The sequence below is a fragment of the Macaca mulatta genome, chromosome X, assembly GCF_049350105.2.
Source record: "Macaca mulatta isolate MMU2019108-1 chromosome X, T2T-MMU8v2.0, whole genome shotgun sequence".
Taxonomy (NCBI): domain Eukaryota; kingdom Metazoa; phylum Chordata; class Mammalia; order Primates; family Cercopithecidae; genus Macaca; species Macaca mulatta.
In genome coordinates, this window is record NC_133426.1 from 107,545,699 (window position 1) to 107,572,835 (window position 27,137).

Consider the following 27,137-nt stretch of genomic DNA (forward strand, 5'->3'; position numbering starts at 1 on the left):
TGATTGAGAATATCAGGTACTAAAGCCAACTCCAGATAAGTAAAATTTCATGTAGTGACCAAGTAAAATATAAGGGCACCTACCATATCCACATTGAGGCCTGGGACGGATTTGCTTCTGTCTCCCAAGGAGCCACTTTCATGTCCCACATCTTCTGGGCGAAGATCTATCACAGATTTAGTGTACTCTGAGGGGAAGACCAAAAAAGCCAAATCAAAGAGACTTATTCATACCAAGAGCCCATCAAGGGTACTCAGAACTTCAGTCTCAAAAGACCAGTAAGGAAAACCAGTTACCTGAAGGCCTGAGGATTTTTCTGGTGTTCTTCTTAAATATCATCTCACCCTCATCCACAAATACCACATTTTGACCTCCAGGCTGAGTTTCCTAGGAAGGAACAAGGGCAAGAAAATGGAAAAGGACAGATGGATAGGAAGAAGGAGTGAGTAAGGAATGACAGTCTTAAGAAGAATAAGGCTCAGATTTTCGCTAAACTACGACAAACTTAAAGGAAAGATTAAATGCCTAGAAATAGTACAAAACCTATTTTCTCACACATTTCAACCAAAACTTTAGAAAATGCTCCCAAATGAATCTGAACTGAAATTTGTTTAGTTGAAATTCCTGATTTAAATTCTGCCTAAGAGAATGGAGGGAGGGAGGGAAGGAAGAAAGAGGAAGAGAAGAGTGAGGGGGAGGGAGGGAGGGAAAGATGGAGGGAGACAGGGAGGTGAAGGAGGAAGGGAAGGAAGGGAGGAAGGAAGGTGGCTCAATAACCTGAAACTTACCTTTTCTACTCGAGATTTGGGAGCAGACATCTTCTTCCATTCTGGAAAGAGGCCAGATTTATCCAGAGAGTCTCTCCTGGAGGTAGATTCAGAAGTTATAACTAAGTCACCTCCTACCCTTCCCCTTCTACCCAGGAATCAAAGCTCTATGGAAGGAGAGCCAGTGGCTTGGGTCATCGTAATAACCAAATTCAGAAGATACACTTCGCATGTGATTTACCTGGGAGGAATGCAGAAGATCAGAGAGGCAACTTTGCACAAACACAAACACTCATACCCTCATTCTTAAGGGACAGCAGCATCAGTTGCTACTGGGCTAAGAAGAATACTCCAAGGTACTGGGGGAACTGACTAGGGATGCCAATATGTTCCAAGAAGCTGTGCTCAGAGCCAAATAGGTAGACGTGCTACTTAAAAGACTTCTGGTGAGGACACAGAAAATACTTCGTTCAACTTCCTGAGGACAGAAGTCAGGAACACTGATGATGCAGAACAAAATCACAACTTGGGTTTAGAGGAGATGAGGGAAATGGGGGGAACCCCACCTGGAGGTGCTATCCGAGTCAGCTGTGAAGCTATCCAGACTCTCACTCTCAGCTTCCAATGCACTCTTTCCACTTTTCAGCTTTGGCACTTCAAATAGCACACTAGAATAAAAACCAAGAGCCAATATTGAAAGGAAGCAGGTTCTCCTGCCTCTAGTCAGGCCTCTTTCCAATCCATTCACAATCGTAGCCTGAGTGATCTTTCTAAAATAAATATGAGTATACTTTAAACATATAATAAATAAATAAATTAAGAAATAGGGTCTCACAATGTTGCCCAGGCTGGAGTACTGTGGCTATTCACAGGTACCATCATAGTGCACAACAGTCTCTAACTCCTAGGCTCAAGCAATCCTGCTGCCTCAGCCTTCTGAGTAGCTGGGAGTACAGGCATGTACCATGGTGCCCAGCTGGGTACTTTTTTGTTTTTTGGTTTTTTTTGAGACAGAGTCTCACTGTGTCTCCCAGGCTGGAGTGCAGTGGCACGATCTCGGTTCACTGCAAGCTCTGCCTCCTGGGTTCACGCCATTCTCCTGCTTCAGCTTCTAGAGTAGCTGGGACTACAGGTGCCCACCCCCAATGCCCGGCTAATTTTTTTGTATTTTTAGTAGAGACACGGTTTCACCGTGTTAGCCAGGTTGGTCTCGATCTCCTGACCTCGTGATCCGCCCGCCTTGGCCTCCCAAAGTACTGGGATTACAGGCATGAGCCACCGCACCCAGCCCTGAGTATACTTTTAAAACTCTTCAGTGGTTCCCCATTGCTGTTGGGATTTAGCTGAAACTCCTTAGCATGGCAAAAAAAAAATCCTCATGATTTGGCCCCTGCTCACCCTCTCCAGCCTCATCTTTCACCCCCTACTCCTCCTCAAGCTTTATATTTTAGAAAAACAAAGTTATTTTGTTTCTCTGAATATCCTGAAGCTCTCCATCTTCCCTCTTTTATCTGTCTAAGATATTCTTTTCACAATGGCCACTTTTTTTCACCTGGCTCAATCTACTCCTTCTTCAGGTCTCTCCTTATATGTCAATTCCTCCAGATCTCTCTGGCCACGCCCCCATCCTAAGTCTGGATTAGTAACCTTTCTCTGCGCTCCCATAGCATCCTAATTTCTTAGTAACAGTCACCACATATGTAACTATTTATGTATTTTAAACAAACGATTTAATTGGTTCAATAATTTAAACAAATTAGTATCTTTCTCCTCCATTCGACAAAGTTCCATAGGATCAGTGACCACCTATCTCATTTACTGATGTGTTCCCAGTGCCTTGAAAAGACACTAGCATAGAGTACGCACTCAAGAATTTTTATTGACTGAATTACTGAATAAATGCCCTCAGTGGGACTGAGATATATCCATAAATAAGCAGTATGTCTAGAAGACAGTATTCAGGTGACCAGAATTCTTTTTTTTTAGCTTAATCGCCTTAATGATGGATGACTCTGGGCATTCAAAACACCAGTTCTCATCTTTCAAAGGAAGGACATCGTTCCTGGGCCCCTTACGTCAAAGAATTAGTGAGAGCAGCAGGAAAAAGGAAAAAAAAAATCCATTCTTCCTCAAATATCTCAAATAACTTCCCTTGGCTCCCAGGACACCACATTCTCCTGGTTTCCTCCTCCAACCTCACTGGCTGCTGCTTCTCCCATAGACCTCTAATATTTAGATTATGTCCAAACTTCTTCCTCGGGCTGCTCCTCCTCTCTATCTAGAATTATTCCTAAATGATCTCATCTAGTCTCATGGCTTTAAATATCCTCAATAAACTAATAACTCAAATATATGTATTTTTACTTATTTTTTATGTTTTTTGAGATGGAGTCTCTGTCACCCAGGCTGGAGCGCAGTGGCACAATCTCGGCTCACTACAACCTCTACCTCCTGGGTTCAAGCGATCTCCTGCCTCAGCCTCTTGAGTAACTGGGATTACAGGCTTGTGCCACCATGCCTGGCTAATTTTTGTATTTTTAGTAGAGACAGGGTTTCACCATGTTGGCCAGGCTGATCTTGAACTCCTGACCTCAGGTGATCCATCTGCCTCAGCCTCCCAAAGTGCTGGGATTACAGGCGTAAGCCATCATGCCCGGTCTCAAATTTATCTCTTACTCAAACTCCAGACTTGTTTTCCCAATGGCCTACTCAATGTCTCCATGTGGATGTCTCAAACACAGCGAGCCCAAAACCAAAGCCCTAATCTTCCCCCCAAAACTGCTCTTTGCTCTGTCTCATCAAATGGCAATTCCCTTCTTTCATCTCTCAAGTCAAAAATGCTAAAAATCATCTGTTACTCCTTTTTTTTCTCACAATACAAATCAAATCTTTCAGCAAATCCTCTTCAATGTATACCTAGACTCTGATCTGTTCTCACTGCTCCACTGCCATTACTCTGGTCCAAACCACTGTCATCTAGCTCTTGGATGGTTGCAGTAGCCTCCTAACTAATCTTGCTTCTTCCCTTGGCTTTGGCTTTCCCTCAACAGCCAAAATGAGCTTTTCAGACATAAAACTATCATATGACCCAGCAATTCCACTCCTGGATACCTACCCAACAGAACTGAACAATATATGTCCACACAAAAATGTTACATGAATGTTCATAGCAGCATTATTCCTAATAGCCAAAAGGTGAAAATGCCCTAAATGTCCATCAATGCATGACTAGACAAACAAAATGTGGTACATTCATATAATGGATTATTCATCAATAAAAGACAATGAAGTTCTGATACATGCTGCAACATGGATGAACTTTGAAATCATTATGCTAATTGAAAGAAGCCAAACACAAAAGGCCACATATTGCATTACTGCATTTATATGAAATGTCTAGATTAGGCAAATCCATCAAGACAGAAAGCAGATTAGGGGCTGGGGTAAATGGAGGTGACTACTTAATGGCTATTGGGTTTCTATTTGGGATGGTGAAAATGTTCTGAAATTAGATCATGGTGATGGTTGCACAACATTCTGAAAGTACTAACAATCACAGAACTTTATACTTTAAAATTGGTAAAATGATTTCATGTTATGTGAATTTTACCTCCATTTTTTAAAAGAAGACAAAATAAGGCTGTGTCCCTCAGAGCCATCCTTCTTACTTGGAGTAAAAGACAGAATGCTTACAAGTGCCACCAAAGTCTTAACATGATCTGCTTCTCACCCCATCTCTGTCCTCATCTCCTTCCTCAGCCTCTCTTGCTCACTCAGTTTCAGATTACTCAAAAGTGCCAAACAAAAACTCATCCTAGGATCTTTATACCTCCTTCTTTGCCTATCTACATGCTCTTCCCCCAGATACCCTAAGGGTTTGCTCCCTCATTTGTTTCATATCTTTGCTCAAATGTTACCTTGTTAAGACTTGCCCTGGCTATCCTAAAGAAAACAGTATATGTACACACATTCATTCCTGGCACTCCCTATACCTTTGGTCTACTTCATTTTCTCCACAGCACTTGTCAACATCTGAAATACCATACATTTACTTGACTATCTGTTTATCTCCCACCCCAGAAATCTAAGCCCCACAAACAAGGGGCCTTGTATTCACCAGTGTATCTCAGGGTCTAAAACAATGCCTGACACATAGTAGGCATCCATAGATATTTGTCAAACAAACAAACAAATAGATGCACAAAGATGAAGTAACCAAAATATATAATGTCTTAGCCAGTAACGAATAAACTCTCCAAGTTGGCACATGATGTTTGAAATAGTTCTGTGAAAACAGACAGCAGGGTTGAAATCCTAGGACTTGCAAGAGGTGAAATGTCGGTCATTCCTTGAAAGATGTATTAGCTGTATAGTACGAGACATAGCAGGGGGGCTTGATTTCACTTTTTACTTTAGAATTGTCCTTTTTCCCCTTTTGCCCCCAACCCCACCCCCACCAAAAAAACCCAAGCAGAACCATTCCTCCAGCGAGGTACTTTTAACGATGGCCCATGGAGAGTGTTTTTTGCTTGTATTTTTTTCCAAAAGATTAATACATACCAATCCGAGCTAATACAAACAACCCAAGGGCAAAAAAGCAATTATTTGACATCTGTGCAGTAAAAAATAGACTAAGAGATGGGAGCCCTGGGCTCTAACTATCTGTATGATCTCAGGTAAATCACTTATCCTGCTTTCTTTTCTGCAAAAATAAAGTGGTTGAATTAAATTATCTCTGAGGCTCCATAATTTCATGGGAAAGATCATTTATGGTCACTTAATCTGTTTTCATGTTTAGGATAAATAAGAGTCTTCTGGGTCCAATGAGACAAGAGATCACAGACAACCAGAAGCAGTAGGTTTCAGAAATTACATTCTGACTGATGATGTCAGATGTGTTAATCAGGTTCAGCAAATAAAAGCCATTGTTATCCCTAACTCACAAAGAAAAAAGGGGGCCTCATCACCTGGAACAGATGAGTCACTCATCCAAGGCTGTGCAGATAAAAATCACAGTCCATATATACAATGAAACATCATACAGATGTCAAAAGAATGAAACAGATCCTTGGTGCTGACACAGAAAGATGTTCATGTTATATCTTTCTACAATTCTTTTCTTTTACACTTTGAGTAATAACTGACAAAAATAAGCTGCACACGTTCAAGTGTGCAACGTGACATTTTGACAAATGTAGATATCTGCGAAACTATCACCAGAATTAAGTTAATGAGCATATCTATCACTCCCAAAGGTTTCCTCCTGCCCCTTTCTAATCCCTCCCACCCTTCCTGTAAGTGTTGATCTGCTTTCTGTCACTGCTTTCTAGTTTGTATTTTCTAGATTTTTATACAAACAGAACCATATACAGTATGTACTCTTTACTGCTTGGCTTCTTTCACTCAGCATGATTGTTTTGAGATTCATTCATGTTGTTGCATGTATCAATAGTTCATTTTTTCCACTGCTGAGTAGTATTCCATCATATAAACAAATCGGTTATCCATTCACCTCCTGATGGACATTTGGGTTATTTCCAGGGTTGGGCTATTACAAACAAAGCTGCCATAAACATTCACGTAGAAGTCTCTGTACAAACATACATTTTCCCTTCTCTTAAGTAAATACCCAGGAATGAAATGACTTCATCACAAGGTAGGTGCACAACAAACTTTTTAAAATACTGCTAACTGCTTTTCAAATTAGCTATGCCATTGTACATTCCCACCAGCAGTGTACAAGAATTCTAGTTGTTTATAATAGCAAGGAGGAAATGTAGAAAAGAAAAAATTTTTTAAATCCAGTTGTTTTACATCCTCACCAACAATTGGCATGGTTAGTCTTTTTAATTTTAGTCATTCTAGTGGGTATGTAGTAGTATCTTATTGTGATTTTTAGTTCAAATTTATTTAATGACTAAAGGTGTTGAGCATCTTTTCATGTGCTTATCTGACATCTCTATATTGTCTTTGGTGAAATGTCTATTCAAATATTTTGTGCATTTTCTATGGGATTGTCTATATTATTGAGTTTTTAAAGTTCTTTTTCTTTCACTTTTTTTCACTTAACATGTATATAGGATCATCCTTTTTTAAAAAATAAGAAATTAAAAACTTAGGAACCCAACCCATATATGTATATTTAGACAGTTTGGTAGTCCATATGCCAAAACTATTCACAACTATTAACGATAATTATCTGAGGAAGAAGCAGTGAGGTTACTGGAGGACTTACTTTATACATTTCTATACTGTTTTTCAACAATCATATGAAACATGATAAAGTCATTTCCCTTTGGGTGAGTGAAAGTTTGTGGAAAAAACACACACACCATACAAAAGCTAAAAATTCACCGCCACAATCAAATGAGTCAAAAATAAAGCCTCAAGTCACAGATTTCAAAAAGTCATGCCTATGAAAACAGAAGATTTAATTCAGCAAAGCTCCTTAAGTAATCCCTTCCAATGTAGCAATTTGCAGATTAAGTGAGTGAGTAGTCAAGAAAAACAGAAGTCTTCAAGATTTATAGCCCCAGGTACCACTGTAGAACCCCAACAGAGACAGACAAGACTGCTGCAAAATGTCATCTCCCAGGGCACTGGTATGAGCTAAGGGATTAACCCAGATCTGGGACAAGTAAGCACTGAACCAGGACATTTAAGAGAATTTCAAGAGACCAAAACTCAGGACCCCAAGTTGCCTTTTGCACCCACCCCTTCAGGTTACAAGGAAGGAAATATAAAAAGCAATATTCAGTCCTTAAACTAAAGTACAGCTGGGAATGGGGAAAAGATAAATTGTTTCAAGTTGAGGTGAGCAGAAGAATTCACATACACTGTATCAGAGGAAACAAAAGATACAGAGAAAACTTCCCATATTAAAGTTGAGTGAAATGAAGTAAAATAGTCTGGCAGATATATAAATAGCCATGGGGTGGAGAGAAATGAAAATAATTTGCAAGATGGATGAAGAACCGAAGAACCATGTCTGGAGAAGAATTAACCCTAGTAAAACAAGTAGGTTTCATGTGAGTGCTTTACACTACAGGGGAACTAATAATATAAATTCAATAAAGTGCAAGAATTCAAATACAAGATGATAAAACAAAATAAGAGAAAGAAGATTAGAGCAAAGAACAAATCGAAACCTAAATAATTTACTCAAATAATTAAATTAGAAGCAGCAAAAAGTAAGGAAGGGAAGGGAAAAGGGGCATGGGAAGGGAAATAAACTGAAAACCAAATTAATAGCATGGAGGAATGGGTTGGGCTAATCACAGTTAGCTGCTTTCACCATTTTTCCGATTCCATTCACTAATAAAAGAAAATGACAAAAATAGAGGATAAGAAAATCCAGTATCTCTGAGGTGGAGAACTTAACTAATAAAACAGAAAGAAAAAGAGTTCAGAGATATGATACAGAAAAATTTTCCAGCAATGAAGAAAGAACTCATCAAGGGTATATCACATATAGGGGAAAATGATACAGAATGATCACCATTGAGTTATAATCTTGTTAAATTACTAAACTTCAAGAAAAAGAAAAGAAAATTTTCAGGCAAGTCTAATCTCTCTCTCTCTCTCTCTCTCTCTCTCTTTCATCCATAAGAAAGAAAAACAAGAGTCAAGGTGTCCTCAGACTTATTCACAGTTACATTCAATGGAAGAAGACAATGGAACAATGTCTACAACATTCTGAGGGAAAGAAAACGTGGCTCAAGAATATAATATCCAGCCAAGATACCACTCAAGTATAAAGGCACCTGGCAGACATTCTTAACATGTAAGAATACAATAAATATAGCACCTGCAAGCTCTTCTTGAAGGAACTCCTCAATGATGAAATCCAGAAAACCAAGAAATAAATCAGAAATAGAGAAGCTGTGGTATAAGGCCTGGTTGTAAGCATACAATCCTTTTAAGTATAAAACTAAAAGGAAACAAACAGATAAAACAAACAGATGATTTATGGTTATATAAGAGAATGTAAATATTATAAACCCTGACAAACGAAAAATAATTTGAGTAACAAATAGTGGGGATGGAAGAAAATAACTGGAGGGAAATGTAAGAAAGCTAACTGCTTCCTCTTTCACAGTAAAGCATCCACTGATAATGTTAAATATTGAAACAGGTAGATATTTTAAATGACCACTAACTCCAAAGTATCTATCTTAGAAAAATGAAAACAGGCCAGGCATGGTGGCTCACACCTGTAATCCCAACATTTTGGGATACCAAGGCGGGTGGATCACTTGAAGTCAGGAATTCGAGACCAGCCTGGCCAACATGGTGAAACCTCGTCTCTACTAAAAATACGAAAATTAGCTGGGCTTGGTGGTACGTGCCTGTAATCCCAGCTACTTGAGAGGCTGAGGCAGGAGAACTGCTTGAACCCAGGAGGTGAAAGTTGCAGTGAGCCAAGATGGTGCCACTGCACTCCAGTCTGGGTGACAAGAGCAAAACTCCGTCTCAAAAAAGAAAAGGAAAGAAAAGAAAAGAAAAGAAAAGAAAAGAAAACATACATCCACACAAAACCTTTAATGAAAGTTCATAGCAGTATTACTTTTTTTTTTTTTTTTTTGAGATGGAGTCTCACTCTATTGCCAGGCTAGAGTGCAATGGTGCGATCTCGGCTCACTACAACCTCTGCCTCCCGGGTTCAAGCAACTCCCCTGCCTCAGCCTCCCAAGTAGCTGGGACTACAGGCGCATACCACCACATCTGGCTTTTTTTTTTTTTTTTTTTGTATTTTAGTAGAGATGGGGTTTCAACATGTTGGCCGGGATGGTCTTGATCTCCTGATCTCGTGATCCACCCACCTTGGCCTCCCAAAGTGATGGGATTACAGGCGTGAGCCACCGCGCCCGGCCCAGCGTTACTCTTAATAACCAAAAAGTAGAAACAATCCAAATGTTCTTCAACAGATGAACAGATAAAATGTGATAAATACATATCATGGGTATTATTTGACTATAAAAAGGAATGAAGTTCTCATACATGCTATGACATGGATGAACCTTGAAAACGTTAATGTTAAGTGAAAGAGGCCAGTCAAAAAGGACCATATACTGTATGATTCCATTGACATGAAATACCCAGGATAGGCAAATATATAGAGACAGAAAGTAGACCAGTGATTGCTTAAGGATCGGAGAGGGTGATAGCTAAAAGGGTAAAGGGTTTTTTTTTTTTTTTTGAGGTGATGAAAATTTTCTGAAATTGATTCAGGGGATGGTTGCACAACTCAGTGAATAGACTAAAAACTATTGCATTGTATACAAAAAACGGGCAAATTGTATAGTATGTGAATTATATCTCAATAAGGCTGTTACCTAAAAAAAATCCACGAAAAAAGTGGCCAACTGCTCAATGGCTTTCATAATATTTTTTCTTAAGCTTAGAGGAATGTTAACAACTAATATCTTTTACTTTAAAAAAACATTTGTCTGAAGATGAGCTATTCTTTCATTTTATTTTGGTGTTTTATTCTGTTAAATTACACAGGATGATTTTAATTTATTATACTATGATCCAATATTAAAAGGATTTTTCAGTTTTTCCATCCAGTCAACCCGTTATGTATATACATAGAAGATACATGAAATAATTTCCACATAATGTGAAAACTGGGGTAGTAGGAATGTGAGTGATTTGTTGCTTAATAATGAGTATGCGTTATTTTTATTTGTCTTCAAATTGTTCTTATAAAGAACAAACTATTCAACTTGAGAAAGCTGACTGCAAACTATAAAAAATAAAGAACTAAGTGAATATACCAAAATGTTAATGTCTACATATAAGCAGTGGGATTAGGAATGATTTTTTCCCTCCTTTACTATTTTCTGTACTTCTCAAGTTTTCCTATAATAAACATCTATTATTTTATAAACAGAAGAAGTAAAAAGAATAGTAAAAGAATTAAAGGGATATTGTAAGCATTTCTTTAAACAATTACTTGATTCTTACCTGGGCTCCCTCTGCCGCTCCTGAATGATCTTTCTTCCTGGCCAGATGTCACCCATCTGTGTCTGATGAAGGAGGGACTGTCCCACTGTCTCTCTTTTACTCACTTCAAGACAAACAAAAGTATGCCAGGGTGGTGGTTATGAGTAGGAAAAAAAGGAAACAACCCTCATAGCAAATCCCCTGAAGTACACCATGCTTGCAGAAGGGATGACAATACAATCTTTGATTCTCCACAAACTGGCTGAGCCCATGGATTTAAGATGCCACCAGTCAGAATACACTAGGATTCCATACCAAGAACCATCTCTAGACAGGTCCAGTACCTGCAGGTTTGTGGCGCAGGGACATCCTGATTAGCTCACTACCTGTGCGGTAAGCAAAACGATTCACTTTCTGGTCATAAAACCAGTCCCCAGTTGCTTTCTTCAACTCTCTGGGAAGAAATAAAAGAAAACGAATAGATGGATAAAGAATGGTTCTTGTCTAATAAAGGCTAAGGAAAGAAATTCTCACCACAACCAGGGCCTCATCTGCTCTCTATTCAGCCATAGGTGACACTCACATTTCCTTGGCGCACACCTTGCACCTCCAGGTACCATTGCTTTCCTGTATGCGGCAGTCCCGACACACCAGGTGATTACAACCCCGACAAGTATTGGTTTTGGGACTCAAACGGCCCAGGCTCTCCTGGCACCGGGCACAGGTCCGATCACTGTAGTGTTGGCTGCCCCTCTTGGCTCCTTTCCTTTTTATCTCCAGTAACTCATTCTTTAGTCGCCTGCCAAGACCCAAAAAAGAAGCATAAGTGGATTCAGGATATGCATAGATTGGATGGAGAGGGGTTGAAAGGTAAACAGAGTGAGACTATTTGGTTCTGTGGAAGCAACAAACTCAGAGCCCAACATGACCCAATATGTAGTGGTAAACATCACATATACAAATTCCTATGAAAGTCAGGTGGGAGACATAAGGAAAAGCCCAGACATCATTGGTCAAAGGCCTGGGACCCTATTCGTTTTGGGGAACTCTTACTTAATCCTTTTCTCATCTGCCTTCCGGACCTCCTCATCTCGCTGTAGAACACTGAGAATCAAATCCTTTTCTTCCTCAGACAGAAAAGAAAGGTCCAGTAACTCCGACATGATTTATTCAACTTTTTCTTCTACTCTTCTTTCTTCAAAACAACCAGACAAGGAGAGCTACCAGAGTTGCCTGAAATGACAAAAGAACTAATTTCACACAGATGATTTACTCAAGAATAGGTCCACAGCCCTAAACCCTTTCAATAGGTTACTTTCCCCTTGAGCCAAGCTAAAGAGACAAAGTAGAAGTATCTGACCTATTTACTCTTCCTACTCCCATCCGAATCATGCCCTGAAAATGAAGAGTCCTTGATTTTTCAGAAAGAAAAAGTTATTCATGACTCTGGGAAAAGGACTGGTTATTCAGTATATGCATCTTAGTCTGGAAAGAACATAGAACAGCTGAGTCAATCTCCCCCTCCACCAAGTGAGTCCTCAATCATCCAATTTTTAATACTTTAAATGTTCTCAAATCTCAAGCCTATTAACCCAAATAACCAGGCAACTGGTCTCTGCAGTGAAGAAGAAAAGCACATGAAGGCTCCTGACAGTTTTGGCCCAGTTCTCTATTCCTGACCAGCTTCCATTCTCCCAGGAGTCAGTCAGCTTTCTGCTATGCTTCAAAACTTCCATCACCTACTCTATCTCTCAAAGTTCTTATCATACTAGTACTCTAGCACTACCTCCAGGATATCTTTCCCAAATTCATGAATACTTGTTGAGCACTACTCTGACAGGCATTCTGTAAAGTGCTGGGGATACAAAGATGAGTAAGGCACAGTTCCTACCCTTACGAAAATCACAGAGTAGCAGGGGAGACAGACACACATAAATACAGTACAACGCATTAAGTGCTATCAGAGGGATTATAAATTAAGTGCTATGAGAACTTAGGAAAGAAAGTAACTCATTCTATCTTGCATAGAGAGAGGAAAGACAGCAGCGTACATGGGAAATTTTACAGAAGAGGTGGATTTTGCCTTATTAGAGGACAAATTTCCTGGTAGGAAAGAATGGTAGGAAAGATAGTTTGGGCCCAGATTATATAACTCTTTTTTTTAATTATTATTATACTTTAAGTTCTAGGGTACATGTGCACAACGTGCAGGTTTGTTACATATGTATACATGTGCCATGTTGGTGTGCTGCATCCATTAACTCGTCATTTACATTAGGTATATCTCCTAATGCTATCCCTCCCCGCTACCCCCTCCCCACAATAGGACCCAGTGTGTGATGCTCCCCTTCCTGTATAACTCTTAAAAACTTTTAAAAAATTTTTAAGAATTTTGGCTCAGCATGGAGGCTCTCATCTGTAATCCCAGCACTTCGGAAGGCTGAGGCAGGAGGATCGCTTGGGCAACACAGGGAGATCAGCCTGGGCAACACAGGGAGACTCAGTCTCTACAAAAAGAAAAATCAAAACTCAGCTGGGTGTGAAAGTTCACACCTGCATTCCCAGCTACTCGAGAGGCTGAAGTGGGAGGATTGTTTGAACCGGTGAGGTTGAGATTACAGTGAGCCAAGATCACACCATCACGTGTGGCCCACTCTAGCCTGGGCAACAGAGCAAGATCCTGTCTGGAAGAAATTTTTTTTAATCTTAAAACTTACTGCATAGACAATAGAAATCCATCAAACATCTCTGATGTTGCTTTTTGATTCTGGGAAATCACATGATGAAATTCATTTCACAAAGACATATTATAGCTATATTGCTCTAGCTATAATATGAAAGACCGATTTAGAGGACAAATCAGAGGACAATTTGGTAGTACATACATTTAAAATAAGTATACTACTTAACCAAGCAATATGACTTCTAAGAATCTACCTAATAGAAATATTCATACAAATGCACAAGCAAGATTATATGCACAAGACTATTACTGCAACATTATTTTTAAGAACAGAAACAGTTATTTAACAGAGGAATCATTAAACAAAACAATACGTCCACATAATGGAACATTATGTTGCTATTAAAAATGTAGTAGATACACACATATTGACATAAAAATATGGCCATGAGTGAAAAAGTAGTTGTAGGACAATAAAAAAAGATCTTGTATAAAGAATTTATCTAAATATTTGTATATGCAAAGAGAAAGGTCTAGAAAAAAATCTGCTATCATTGGTTTCCCTTGGTGAGTAGAATTGGGAAGGGGTAACTTTCACTTTTTACTTTATATAGTTCTAATTTGTTTTTATACATATCTTCCATTTATATCTCAAAAAAGAAAACAATGCAAATGAGGCAGAGATATTATTACAACACTCCAGCAAAAAACAACCTAGATTTACTAACTGTGAATCTAAATAATTAGACCAGTCATTTTATTTTTCATTTCATTTTATTTTTCATTTTTAGAGACAGAGTTTCACTATGTTGCCCAGCCTGGACTCAAATTCCTGGGCTCAAGCGATCCTCCTGCCTCAGCCTCCCAAGGAGCTGGAACTAGAGGCAGAGCCACCGTGCCCAGCAGAAGTCATTTTATTTCTGACCCTTTCGTTTCTCATCTACAAAACGACCCACCTCAAACGTTGTTTAAAAAATTAAATAATGTGTATTAAAGGGCCAATCACAATGTTTGGAGTACAATGATAAAGGCCTTAGCCGGGCAGCAAGAAAAAACAGAATAGGTTTGAGAAGTAGAATTGACAGAATAGGGAGACTGACTGAGCAGAGAGGATGAAGAAGGTGAAGTCAAAGATGCCTAGTTCACATATCTGGATTAAACAACTGACTGGCTAGTGACAGCCCTCATAGCGACAGGAGATAGAATGAAAGAAACAGGTTTGGAAGTAAGGCAAAAAATTTTGTTTTAACCCTATTAAGTTAGTGTTGCATACTTGATATCCAAGTAACTGGGCCCAGGAAATAGTTGGAGACACAGGGCTGGACCTCAGGAAGAAAAACTGTATCTGAAAATATACATTTGGTAGTCATGGGAGTCAAAGAGCCCAGGGTAGACAGAGAGTGAAAAAGGAAATGAGAATCACACTTACCTTCTCTCCTCTCCTTTGAAACTACACAACAGGCCCCTTTCACTTTTTTATTTTTTATTTTTCTTTTTTTACTAATTCCCTACAAGACAGTGGAGAAAATAAACAACACGGCAAAGCTATACAGGTTCCTGCAATATTTCCTCAACTTGTATATTTCCTGGTCTTTATCGAACTATAAGATGTTAAGCCTCTTTCACACACCCTTTCTTAGTCTTGAGGAAGTCTTCTTAGTTCTTATCACCAAGGAGAATATATACCCTCCGTGAAAACAAGGACTTTTTCAATCTTCTCCTCTGTATCTGCCCTAGCACTTAATGCAATATCTGGTATGTAATTTTGCATATGCTGCCAATATTGCGATCACTGTCATTGTCACCCCAACAGTATCCTTTATTGAGAATCGACTATATGCCAAACAAGTACCTTACATATATTAACTAATTTAATCCTTGTCACAACACCAAGAGTGAGTGACTATTATTACCCCATTGTATAGATGAGGATTCAGAAGAGGTTAGGCCAACTTGCCCAAGAATAAAGAGCAAGTAAGTGAAATTGCAGAGATTCAAGCCCAGAAAATCTGACACTAGAGTTGGTGCTCTACAGGCTCAGTCTAGGCAGAATTATAACCAAAGCAACTATAAAATACTAAACAGACAAATCAAAAGCATTGTGGAAATGAATTCCCATATGTGTGATTACGGCTGAAACACTGTGTGAAAAAATCAGTGGCTCCTGGATAAAAGAGGTATTATCAGTTACCTGTCAGCTAAAAAGCAAGGATAGCACAGGCACACTAGAAATGAGAACCATAGCAGATTAAAAAACTGGTGCCTGTGGAGAGGCAGCAGAATACTGTGATGAGAAAGGCATGTTGGCATAATAATGAGACCAAGTAATATCAAAATCCAGGGAAGTAAGAAGATCCTTGAAGATAGTATCTTAAGAAAATGGAACTACCAACATTGTACATCTTCCCTTTCTTTTTCATTATGGACCTGACCAACCAGAACTGCCCCCTCTGAAATCTTAAATTCAAGAATTCCCACTTTCCAACCACAGCTCACTCTCACTGTATCTGTTCTTCAACCTTATCAAGACCACAGTCTCTTGAGCTCCACGTTGTCTCTTGGTCCACTTGCCTTCTGCTGATCTATCTTCCCTCCATACCCATCCTGGATTCCAGATGGCTCAACATTTGAACCACTCTCACCAGTACCTTCCATATCCGTATACCTTCATCCCTCTGCCACAACTGCCCATGAAAATCCCAAACCTGTGCTAATGCTCTAGCCTGCCTTGTCTGCTCCCATACCCAGGTTCTACATAATTCCTGGTCTACAACCTCAGCTGAACCCTCACTGTCACCCATAAATCCTGTTACTTATGCCTGTTCAATTCCTTTACCTAGTCCCTTTGGGTTCTATTTAAGCCTTCATTCATCTCACACTCCCACTTCCCTTCCCTCAAGTCCCATCAGACATGCCAGTCTTATACTTGTAAAAAGATTTTTATAAGACCATCAGCCATGGACTCTATCAGCTCCCTGCCTCCTCTTCCCCATCACTTGCCAATCTGACTCCTTTCAGAAAAGCCATATCCCACCCCAAGCCCCACCTTCCACCATAGGTTGCTGTTGTTTCCAACACTAACCCTGTTAACAGCCAGCTTGTTTGCAATGGGATCTTGCAGAATCAGTAACAAGGAGAAGAAAACAAATTAAGAACAAAAATTAAAAGGCAAGAAGACAAAGGTAAGTGCAGAAAAAATTGAGACAAAGAGAAAACAAAAGGTAAAATGGTAAAAACAAGTTCAAGTATATCAATGAATATGAAACTCATATATGAGCAAAATTCACCCTTTGAAATACAGGGATTAACAGACTGGATAAAAGGAAAAAACCCAGTTATGTGCCATTTATGAGAGACACATCTAAAACATAAATTGAAGGGAAAATTGAAAGTAAAAAGATGGGAAAAGATAAACCAGGTGCTAGCCAAAAGAAAGCTGAGGTAGCTACATTAATATCTAAAAGTAAAAAAGATAATAAAAGCATTATAAAGGATAGATAAGATCACTACATAGAGAGAATAAACATGCATCCACTAATAAAACATCACTAAATATACAAAGGAACAAGAGAGAGAAATCGAAAAATCGACCATCAAAATGAGAGGTTAACATATACCTCTTTGTTGTTGCAATTATGAATGGTACGAACAGATAAAAACTAGTAAATATATAGACAAGTTGAACAACAAAATGAGCTTGATTTAATGGAAATACGAAAAATTTATATATCCAACTGAGGAATTACATTATTTTCAAGCACATATAGAATATTTACCCCCAAAACTGACCATGTACTAGGCTGTAATGCAAGTCTCCATAATTTAAAAAAATTCCTTCCCATACAGACCAGTCTCTGACTTCGAGGAAATTAAATAAGAAACCAATTTAAAATATGATAATTTCTTATCATGATACTTTTTGAAAATTTAAAAAGACACTTCTAAATAACCCACATGTCAAAGAAGAGATCATAATGGTACTAAATCTATCCTTAACATCTTAGAGAAAAAACCTGCCTCCTACCTCACTACCATCCCCATAGTATGGCATCTAATGTTCTCTAGAAATTCAAAAAGGAAAATATGAAAGAAAAATACAGCTTTCATATGCAATAAACCAAGCAATGTATTTTTATGGTAAATAGTACATCATATTTTGAAAACTAGAACTCAGGAAAATAATGGAGGCATAAATACAGTCATAATAAGAAAATCAGACAGATGTGAAGTTAGAAAAGCTATGACTATTCGGATACTCCCAGTTTGTGGCTACTAGGGTTTAATAGAGAAACCAAAGCCCAAGAAAACTTAAGACCCTTCATTACGTTCAGTCCCAGGTGTATAATCAAAAAGGCAAGATGATCTGTTGAGAAGATCACGGCTCAGGTAACATGAGTGTCAGAATCTGAGCTCAGATGGACAACTTGTTCTGTGTTAGTCCTGAGGTGTCAAGATTCAGATGAAGTATCTTAATATAGCATCCTTGTGGGACCCGTGCCCATAAAAAGATATTTTAGAAAAGGTGGTTTGTATCATTCTCAGCAAACTAACACAAGAACAGAAAACCAAACACCGCATGTTCTCTCATAAGTGGGAGTTGAATAATGAGAACACATGGACACAGGGAGGGGAACGTCACACACCGGGGCCTGTCGAGGGGTGGAGGGCTAGGGGAGGGATAGCATTAGGAGAAATACCTAATGTAGATGATGGGTTGATGGGTGCAGCAAACCACCATGGCACATATATACTTATGTAACAAACCTGCACATTCTGGTATCCCAGAACTTAAAGTATAATAAAAAATGTTAAAAATGTAAAGATGGCTTACTTAGCAATTATACCTATTTATTGCTAAAAAAAAAAAAAAAAAAAAAAAAATGAGGATAATATGTTAATGCAAATACTTACAAAACCAAAGGAAAAACTAAATCTACCATAAAATGGGAAGTTAGAAGTTACCATACCTCTCTCAATTACTGATAGTACAACAGATGAAAAATGAGTAAATATGTAGACAAGTTGAACAACACAATAAGCTTGATCTAAAGGACATATGTAGAATTCCATATCCAATTGGATATATCCAGTCTATATCCTAATCCTAATGATTGAGAAATAATAACAATGAATGAAAATAAACACTAACACAACTGGTTTTCAAGAAGGGGATGGGCGAGCTATCTCAAATTATTTCAAATTCTGAAAACCAATTTTAAAAATGAAAAACTAGGCAAAACCTGACAGGAAGCATAGAATCATGAAAATAGTGGTGAAAGACAGACTTGGGTTCAAATCCTAGCTCTCATATAGCTTAGCTATATGACCTTGGGCACGATACTAGAATATTAAAAAGATGACTAAAAATACAGAATTCCTCGTAAGAATAGTACTCAGATTAAAAATAATAATTGGTGTTCCCAAAATGAAAACTGATGTGAATTAGGAAAACACCAAGTAATGTCCCTGCCCTGAACGGCAAATACAACAGATTTTGCTGTGTTGCATGCAGGCCACACATAAATGTGAAGATGGTAATATATTGTGCTTATGCTCAAACTAGAAACATCTACCAGATGTAACCTCTTTGAAGGTAGGTACTATATCTGGATATCATAGCCCCAGGAGCTTGGCACAGTATGTGACACACAGTATGAGTTCAACAAAAGTTTAGTGAATGTCTTTATCCAGAAATCTATTTGTGTTTGCATGTTTAAACTTAAACCCATGGAAACTGAAGAGCTGTAATAGAGCTGAGAGAAAAATGTTTTTGTTTTCCTGAGGCAGTGTGTGAGCTGTGGTTAAAAGCTTGGACTCTGGGCCGGGTGGGTGGCTCACACCTGCAATCCCAGCATTTTGGGAGGCTAAGGCAGGTGGATCACTTGAGGCCAGGAGTTCGAGAACAGCCTGGCCAACATGGTGAAACCCTGTCTCTACAAAAAACCAAAAACAACAACAACAACAACAAAAATTAGCCGGGCGTGGTGGCTGGCGCCTGTAGTCCCAAATACTCAGGACACTGAGGCAGAGAATGGCTTGAACCTGGGAGGCGGAAGTTGCAGTGAGCCAAGATGGTGCAAGTGCACTCCAGCCTGGGCGACAGAGTGAGACTCCGTGTCAATAAAACAAACAACAAAAAAGTTTGGACTCGAGCCAGACTGCCTGAACTAGAATCCCAACTTCCCTATTTACTAGCTGTGTGACTTTGGGTAAGTTACTAAACCTCTCAGTACCTCAATTTCCTCACTTGTATAATGAAGATAAAAATTGTACCTACCCTTTGGGGCTTGTTGTTATAAAGATTAAATGCGTTTTTAAAATATGTAAAGTGCTTAAAGTAAGGAGAACACAAAGAATGCTAAGTGTTACCTATTTTTGTCAGTTTGTATATGTTCATTTGTGCTTTCAGACTTAAACTAGGTCTTAGAAAATGACATTTATTTTCTTTTAAAGCATGCAGATGAATTGTGAGTTAAACTGTCTAGACATCAGTTAAAGTTTCAGGCTATTGTTTTTGTTATTTAAATTTTTTTATTTCAATAGCTTTTGGGGTACAAGTAGTCTGGGTTACATGGATGAATTTATAGTGATTAATTTCAATGCACTCATCAGAGGTCACTGTTTTTGAAGTGAGGAACCATGCTCACAGTCTTATAGATGACAGAAAATTTTCTTAAATATTGACCCATGCTCAAGGACCAAAAGGCTGAACTGGTATTAAATTATTTCTCTAAAGTTATAAGTAATAATTACATGATGGTTTTGCAAATACCTTCTAATGGATTATCATATCCTGCCAAAGTGATATAATAACAGTATTTTGCTGTTTAGGCTAAAGACAATGGACAATTTTATACCTCACTGAACACGAAAAAGTGACCCAGAGTCTTTCAAAATATATTTGTTTAACCAAGAAGCCTGAATTAAACTGCTCTTGTTAAAATGATACTGTTTTACACAGAAACTGATTAATGAGTTTTATACTGATGTGAGATTTACACTGCTGCATGCCAGATTCTGTATACTTTTGAACATGGGTATTTAGAACTGATTTAGCTATGTCAAGAAATGTGATGGTGTCTACACTTTTTTCAAAAGATGAGAATTTAAATTGGGCTATAAATTATAATTGGTCATAATTGGGGATTATAAAATGTCAAGGTGGAATGAACTTCTACCCTGCCTGAAACAGTAACAACAACAACAAATGCACCAAACACATGAAACAATGGTTTTCAAATCACTGAACATCAGGCAATCAAGGACTATGATTTCTGAGACGGGAAACAAATAAGGTGAGCCCTTTGATTTTCCCAGCTTACTGTCTTAAGGGACTTTCTAGATAATGGTACAGAAAGGAAGAACCCAGGTAGAGCCTAGTAAATTCCCTGAGTTCTGGAGACAGAGCTGAGAGTCTGGGAAAAAAACAGGTAGCTGGAGTTCATAGGACAGAGGACCTGAGAGAGCTCCACAGAAAGAGAAAGAGATCTTCAGAGGCCTGCAGAAGATTTCACTCAAGTATTTAGCAAAGGAGTGATTAGCCCATGATATGCCTGTGAGGAAATTACTCTGGGCCAGGGAAAGAACTACATGAAAGGATTCGAAAGAACAATGCCTGTCATTCACACAGGGCTAAGAACAGTGCCTGTTTCCGCCAGCCAAATTGGAAAACCTCATGATTCACAGGACACGAGCTGAAGGACTCAGAAGGGTCTTGCCTCAGTGGTGGGAAACAGCCCAGATTATGCACTGCTCTGGTCCTGCCTAACAAATATAAACAGCAAAACCTTAAAGGGTCACTCTGTATCTAAGTAATTTAAGTGCATGCCAGAACTCAAGTATATTTATAGTAATACAAAAATATGCAGTACTCAACAAGGTCAAAGTCATATTTGGTACCCAGTAAAAAAACTCACAGGCATGCACAAAAGCAAGAAAATATGATCCATAATAATGAGAAAAATCAATCAAAAAGACCAAGAACTGACACAAATGTTAGAATTAGTAAACAAAGTCATTAAAGCAGTTATTATAACTACATTCTATATGTCCAAAAAGTTAGGTAGGGGACATGGGAGATGTAAAAAGACTCAAATCAAACCTACGGATAAAAGGTACAGTGTCTGAGATGAAAAATACACTACTTGGGATTAACAGCAAATTGGACATTACAGTAGAAAAGAGTTAAGAACTTGAAGACATAGCAATAGAAATTATTCAAAATGGAACGCAGAAAGAAAAAAATTGAAAAAAAAGAAAAAGGAATTAATGAGCTGTAGGACATCAAGCTACCTTCTATACATGTCATTGATGTCACCAAAAATAATGGCCCAAATTTGGTGAACACTATAAACTCACGGATCCAAGAAGCTCTATGAACATTAAGCACCAGAAACATAAAGAAAAATACACCATGTGGCACACCATAAATTGCTTAAAACCAGAAATAATGGGAAAATCTTAAAAGAAGCTAGAGTGGTGGGGTGGGGTGGGGTTGGGGTCTTGGGGAAGGACACATTATATATATACAGATGAACAAAGATCATGATAACAGCAAATTTATCATTGGAAACAATGCAGTGTAAAGACAGAACGACCTCTCTAAAATACCGAAAGAAAAAAAAAAAAAAAAAAGATCGACCTAGATAGAATTCTACACGCAGCAAGATATTATTCAAAAACAGAGGTGAAATAAAGACTTTTTCAGACATGCAAAAGTTGAAAGAATTAATCACCAACAGACCTGCACTATAAAAAGTGTTAAAGGAAGTCCTTGAGGCAGAAAGAAAATGGTACTGCACAGAAATATAGGTCTACAAAAAGAAATACAGAGCACATGCAATGGTAACAATGTAGGTAAAAATGCTTTTTTCTTATTATTTAAATCTCTTTTAAAATATAATCGACAGTTTAAAGGAAAAATAACGATATATTGTGAAGTTCAAAACATATGGTAGAACAAAGCTGAAACTTAACCTGATTTCAAGAGACACTATAAATCCACAGTAATCAAGTCACTGTGGTATTGGGCATGAAGATAGACAAATAAATAAAAGGAACAGAATAGAGAGTATGGAAATAAGCCCTTATGTTTACAGTCACTTGATTTTTTTAATAAAGGTTAAGGGAAGTTTAGTGGAGAAATGACAGTCTTTTCAACAAGTAGTGCCGGAAAAACTAGATATCCATATGAAAAAAAAAGCAAGCATTTCTGACATGACACATAAAAGCGTGATCCAGAACTTGATAAATTAGGCTTTGTCAAAATTTAAAACCTCTGCTTTGTAAGAACTTTATTAGAAAATAAAAAGATAAGCCATATACTGGAAGAAAATATTTGCAACTAGTATATCTGATAAGGACTTATATCCAGAATATATAAAGAACTCTCAGAACTCTAAAATTTTTTTAATAACACACATTTTAAAAATAGACAAAAGATATGAATAAACATATCACCAAAGAAGATATACAAATAGCAAATAAACACATGAAAACATGCTCAACATCATTAATCATTAGGGAAATACAAACTAAAACCACAGTGAGATATCACTACACACTATTAGAATGACCAAAATTTCAAATACACCAAATGTTGGCAGGCATTTGAAGCAACTGGAACTCTCATACACTACAATGGGAATGTGAAATGGTATAGCCGTATCAGAAAACAGCTTAGTAGTTTCTTAAAAAGTTAAACATATATCTCCCATATGATCCATGCTTTCCACTTTTGGTATTTATCCAAGAAAAGCAAAAGCATATGTAGGCCGGACACGGTGGCTCACACCTGTAATCCAAGCACTTTGGGAGGCCAAGGTGGGCAGATCGCTTGAGGTCAGGAATTTCAAACCAGTCGATCAACAGATCAACATGGTGAAACCCCATCTGTACTAAAACTACAAAAAATTAGCCAGATGTGGCGGCAGGCGCCTGTAATCCCAGCTACTTGGGAGGCTGAGGCAGGAGAATAGCTTGAACCCAGGAGGTAGTAGTTGCAGTGAGCCAAGATTGTGCCACTGCACTCCAGCCTTGGCAACAAGAGTGAAACTCTGTCTCAAAAGAAAAAAAAACAAAAATTAGCTGGGTGTGGTGGTGGGCGCCTGTAATCCCAGCTACTTGGGAGGCTGAGGCGGGAGAATCACTTGAACCTGGGAGGTGGAGGTTGCAGTGAGCTGAAATCACGCCACTGCACTCCAGCCTGGGCAACGGAGCGAGACTCCGCCTCAAAAGGGGGGGGGGGGGAAGCAAGCACATGCCCACACAGATTTGCATGGAAATGTTAACAGCATTATTGGTAATAGCCCAAATCTGGAAACAACCCAAATGCCCACTAAGAGGTAAGTGAATAAACAAATTGTAGTATACCCATGCAATAGAATACTATTCAGCAACAGAGAAGAATGAACTACTGATATACACAGCAACATGAATGAATCTCAAAATGATTATGCTGACTGAAACAAGCCAGGCAAAAAAATAACACTGTATGATTTCATTTATATAAAACTCTAGAAAATGCATAGTGACAGAAAACAAAATCAGTGGTTTCAGGAGTTGACAGGGGGTGAGGAGGGTAACAGTGCAGAGGGACAAGAAAGAAGGATTACAACATGGCACAAGGAAATTTCTGGAGGTGACAGATGTTCAATATCTTGATTCTGGTGATAGTTTCATGGATGTACACAGATATCAAAATTTGTCAAATTGTATACTTTATATATAATTTGTCTATTGTAGTTCAATAAAATGTTTTTAAACATTTTAGTATTAAATGTAACTAAAGTTTCTTCTTGTAATCATGTTTTCCAATCCCAGAATGCCTACAAGACACTAGGAGCCTTTAAATTAATTGAAACACTAAAATATTTTATGTCAAGGTTTTTTTTAATAGAGAATAAACAATACAGAGTAGGTTTGAAATATTTCCCTTACTATACAGTTTTGTTATCTAAAAGATGTTTCACCTTTTAACTTTTCAATTTGTTAAAAATGTAAAAGACACCAGGTTCAGGAACAGCAATAAAATGTTTGCATAACTGGTGCCTGGAACTGTAATATGAGTATGATTATTTAGTAAGTGCATCCAAACAATATACTTTATTTTAAAATGTATATACTTTGTGAGGCATCAGTCTTTAAAATCAAGTATAAAAATAAAGAGAAGTTAGAATCAGATGTTCAAGTAGCTGTATCATAAACCAAAATTTTGTTTAAATGAAGCACACTTCATGTCATTGGTCTCATCAAAATGAGAGCAAAGGTTATTGCACCATTAATAAATATTAGAATTAATTTTAAAAAGTTCATTTAATCTCTCATCCTTTATTTCTATTTTTGTACTTTTTCTTTGAGACAGAGTCTCACTCTGTCACCCAGGCTGGAGTGCAGTGGCACAGTCGTAGTTCAGCATAGCCTTGACCTCCTGTACTCAAGCAATTCTCCCACCTCAGCCTCCCCAGTAGCTGGGATCGCAGGCACAAGTCACCACACCTGGCTAATTTGTTTTTATTTTTTGTAGAGATGGGGTTTCACCATGTTGCCCAGGCTGCCTCGGCCTCCCAAAGTGCTGGGATTACTAGCGTGAGACACCACACCTGGCCTGTGCATGCTTTATAATATGTGACCAATACAGTGGTAAATAATGTAGTTTACAAATACTTATTTTAGGAGTGATAAAAATTTGGGGTGATAAAGGTGAGTAATCAAAAAAGCTGGGAAGTCCCTTACTTAAAGGCTGGTTAAGGGAAACTATTCCACAAATTGCCATATATTTTCATGATTCTGCTTGTATAGAGATATGATGCATGTTAATTAGGAAAGAATAAATCATTCTGATGATTGTAATGCAGTTGTTCTTATGCAAGTAGTACAGCATAATGAATAAGAATTTTTGCTGTCATAAGACACATTCAAAAGTGGACTCTAGGCTAGGTGAGGTGGCTTATGCCTGTAATCCTAGCAATTTGTGAAGCCAAGGTGAGAGGATCTCTTGAGCCCAGGAGTTTGAGACCAGCCTGGGCAACATGGTGAAACCCCATCTCTACACACACACACACACACACACACACACACACACACACACACACACACATTAGCCAGGTGTGGTGGTGTGTGCCTGTAATCCCAGCTACTTGGAAGGCTGAGGTGGGAGGATCACCTGAGCCTGGGAGGTCAAGGCTGCAGTGAGCCGAGATCGGGCCACTGCACTCCAGCCTGGGTGACAGAGTAAGACCCTTTCTCAATCTCTCTCTCAAAAAAAAAAAAAAAAAAGTGGACTCTATTAACTAATTGTGACAAAGGCAATGACAGTATATAAAGCAGATTAAGCTAAAGTACTGTCAAAACTAATACCCATTATTTGTGTGGGTTTCCAGAACATGGGTGAAGCATAGCCCTAGCAAAATCCAGTACCCATGGGCGGGGGACTAGTTATTTGATAATCTAAAGGTAAAAGAGTTGATTTGGCTGGGAATGGTGGCTCATGCCTGTAATCCCAGCACTTTGGGAGGCCAAGGCAGGTGGATCACCTGAGGTTGGGAGTTCGAGACCAGCCTGACCAACATAGAGAAACCCTGTCCCTACAAAAAATACAAAATTACCTGGGCATGGTGGCGCATGCCTGTAATCCCAGTTACTCGGGAGGTTGACGCAGGAGAGAATAGCTTGAACCCGAGAAGCAGAGGTTGTGGTGAGCCGAGATCATGCCACTGCACTCCAGCCTGGGCAACAAGAACAAAACTCCCTCTCCAAAAAAAAAAAAGTTGATTTTAGAGCACGGAAAAATGAGACCAAATCCAGAGTATATGGTGGTCTGCAAAACTTAAAAAAAAAAAGAAAAAGAAAAAAGAAAAACACTCAAGTAGAAAAGAAAGGTTCCAGGGATGCAGGGCTTCCTAAAATTCCCTTGTCTGCATCCAGCCACCCATGCACAAAAATGCCAATGGATAACATCTTACTGGTAACATTTGCATGAGCATACAACATTGCTTACAGTCAATAAAATATTTGCTTTGGGATATTGTGTTGGTTATTTTATCAACTGCCCCTTTCAATTTTAGGGTGATGTCTCTCCTAGAAAACTATAAATATGTTTATTAAAATATATCTGTCTTAGATACCTATTCCAGGCTACTCACACAAATTCAAAGAAGATTCATATTATAATCTGCTAAGTCTGGCTTCTTAGAAGTTTCAAAGTTCCCTTTGGATTCAGAACCTAGCTCGCATCTCCCCAAATCCTTTCTGGCTCTTGGGTTAAATAATGTAAATTACCTGGCCCCAAAGACTTTTCTGCAAGAGCTCCCTCTGCTGTCCTGGTAATTATCTTTGAATGTGTGCATGGTTTCAGGCCTTCCAAATCCTACTTCTTTCCCTGTCCTAGAGCTCTGTATTCTGCACTGTTACAGAATGCTAACTAGTTAGGAGGGCCAACTATGTGCTAAGTGATACACTAGCTGGCTAAGAAGAAAAGAACAGAGCGTAGTCCATGCCCACAGAGTTCACAGTTTAGTAGCAGAGACACCTAAATAATCCCTAAAAAAAAAAAAAAAAAAACCACGGTAACCAAAGAAATATATGCATGATATATTATAAGAATACCAAGGGAGGGCACGTAATTCAGGTTGGGGAAAGGGAACTAGAAAGAGAATATCCAGCAGTAGCATATGAACTGATTGTAAATTAATGTGTTTCAGCTGGATAAGCAGGAGAAAGAGGGCTTTCCAGGCAAAGTG

The 27,137-nt window shown here is 38.5% G+C and overlaps 1 protein-coding gene across 10 annotated transcripts in view; it reads right to left on the minus strand.

The window, feature by feature from the left end:
* Positions 1-27,137, minus strand: part of SYTL4 (synaptotagmin like 4) — a 55,749-nt gene that overhangs the window by 15,358 nt on the left and 13,254 nt on the right. For 8 of the 10 annotated variants that reach the window (XM_077989171.1, XM_028842251.2, XM_077989172.1 and 5 more), the window contains 8 exons: positions 11,769-11,948; positions 11,299-11,514; positions 11,060-11,169; positions 10,737-10,839; positions 1,334-1,435; positions 789-864; positions 297-387; positions 84-187 (listed from right to left, as the gene is read on the minus strand). In XM_077989171.1, the coding sequence (XP_077845297.1) occupies positions 84-187; positions 297-387; positions 789-864; positions 1,334-1,435; positions 10,737-10,839; positions 11,060-11,169; positions 11,299-11,514; positions 11,769-11,878 (912 nt within the window). In that variant the 5' untranslated portion in view covers positions 11,879-11,948. Of the gene's footprint in view, positions 1-77; positions 188-296; positions 388-788; positions 865-1,333; positions 1,436-10,736; positions 10,840-11,059; positions 11,170-11,298; positions 11,515-11,768; positions 11,949-14,827; positions 14,907-27,137 lie in introns of all 10 variants that reach the window. The other 2 variants (XM_077989168.1, XM_077989167.1) reach the window with 2 other exon arrangements.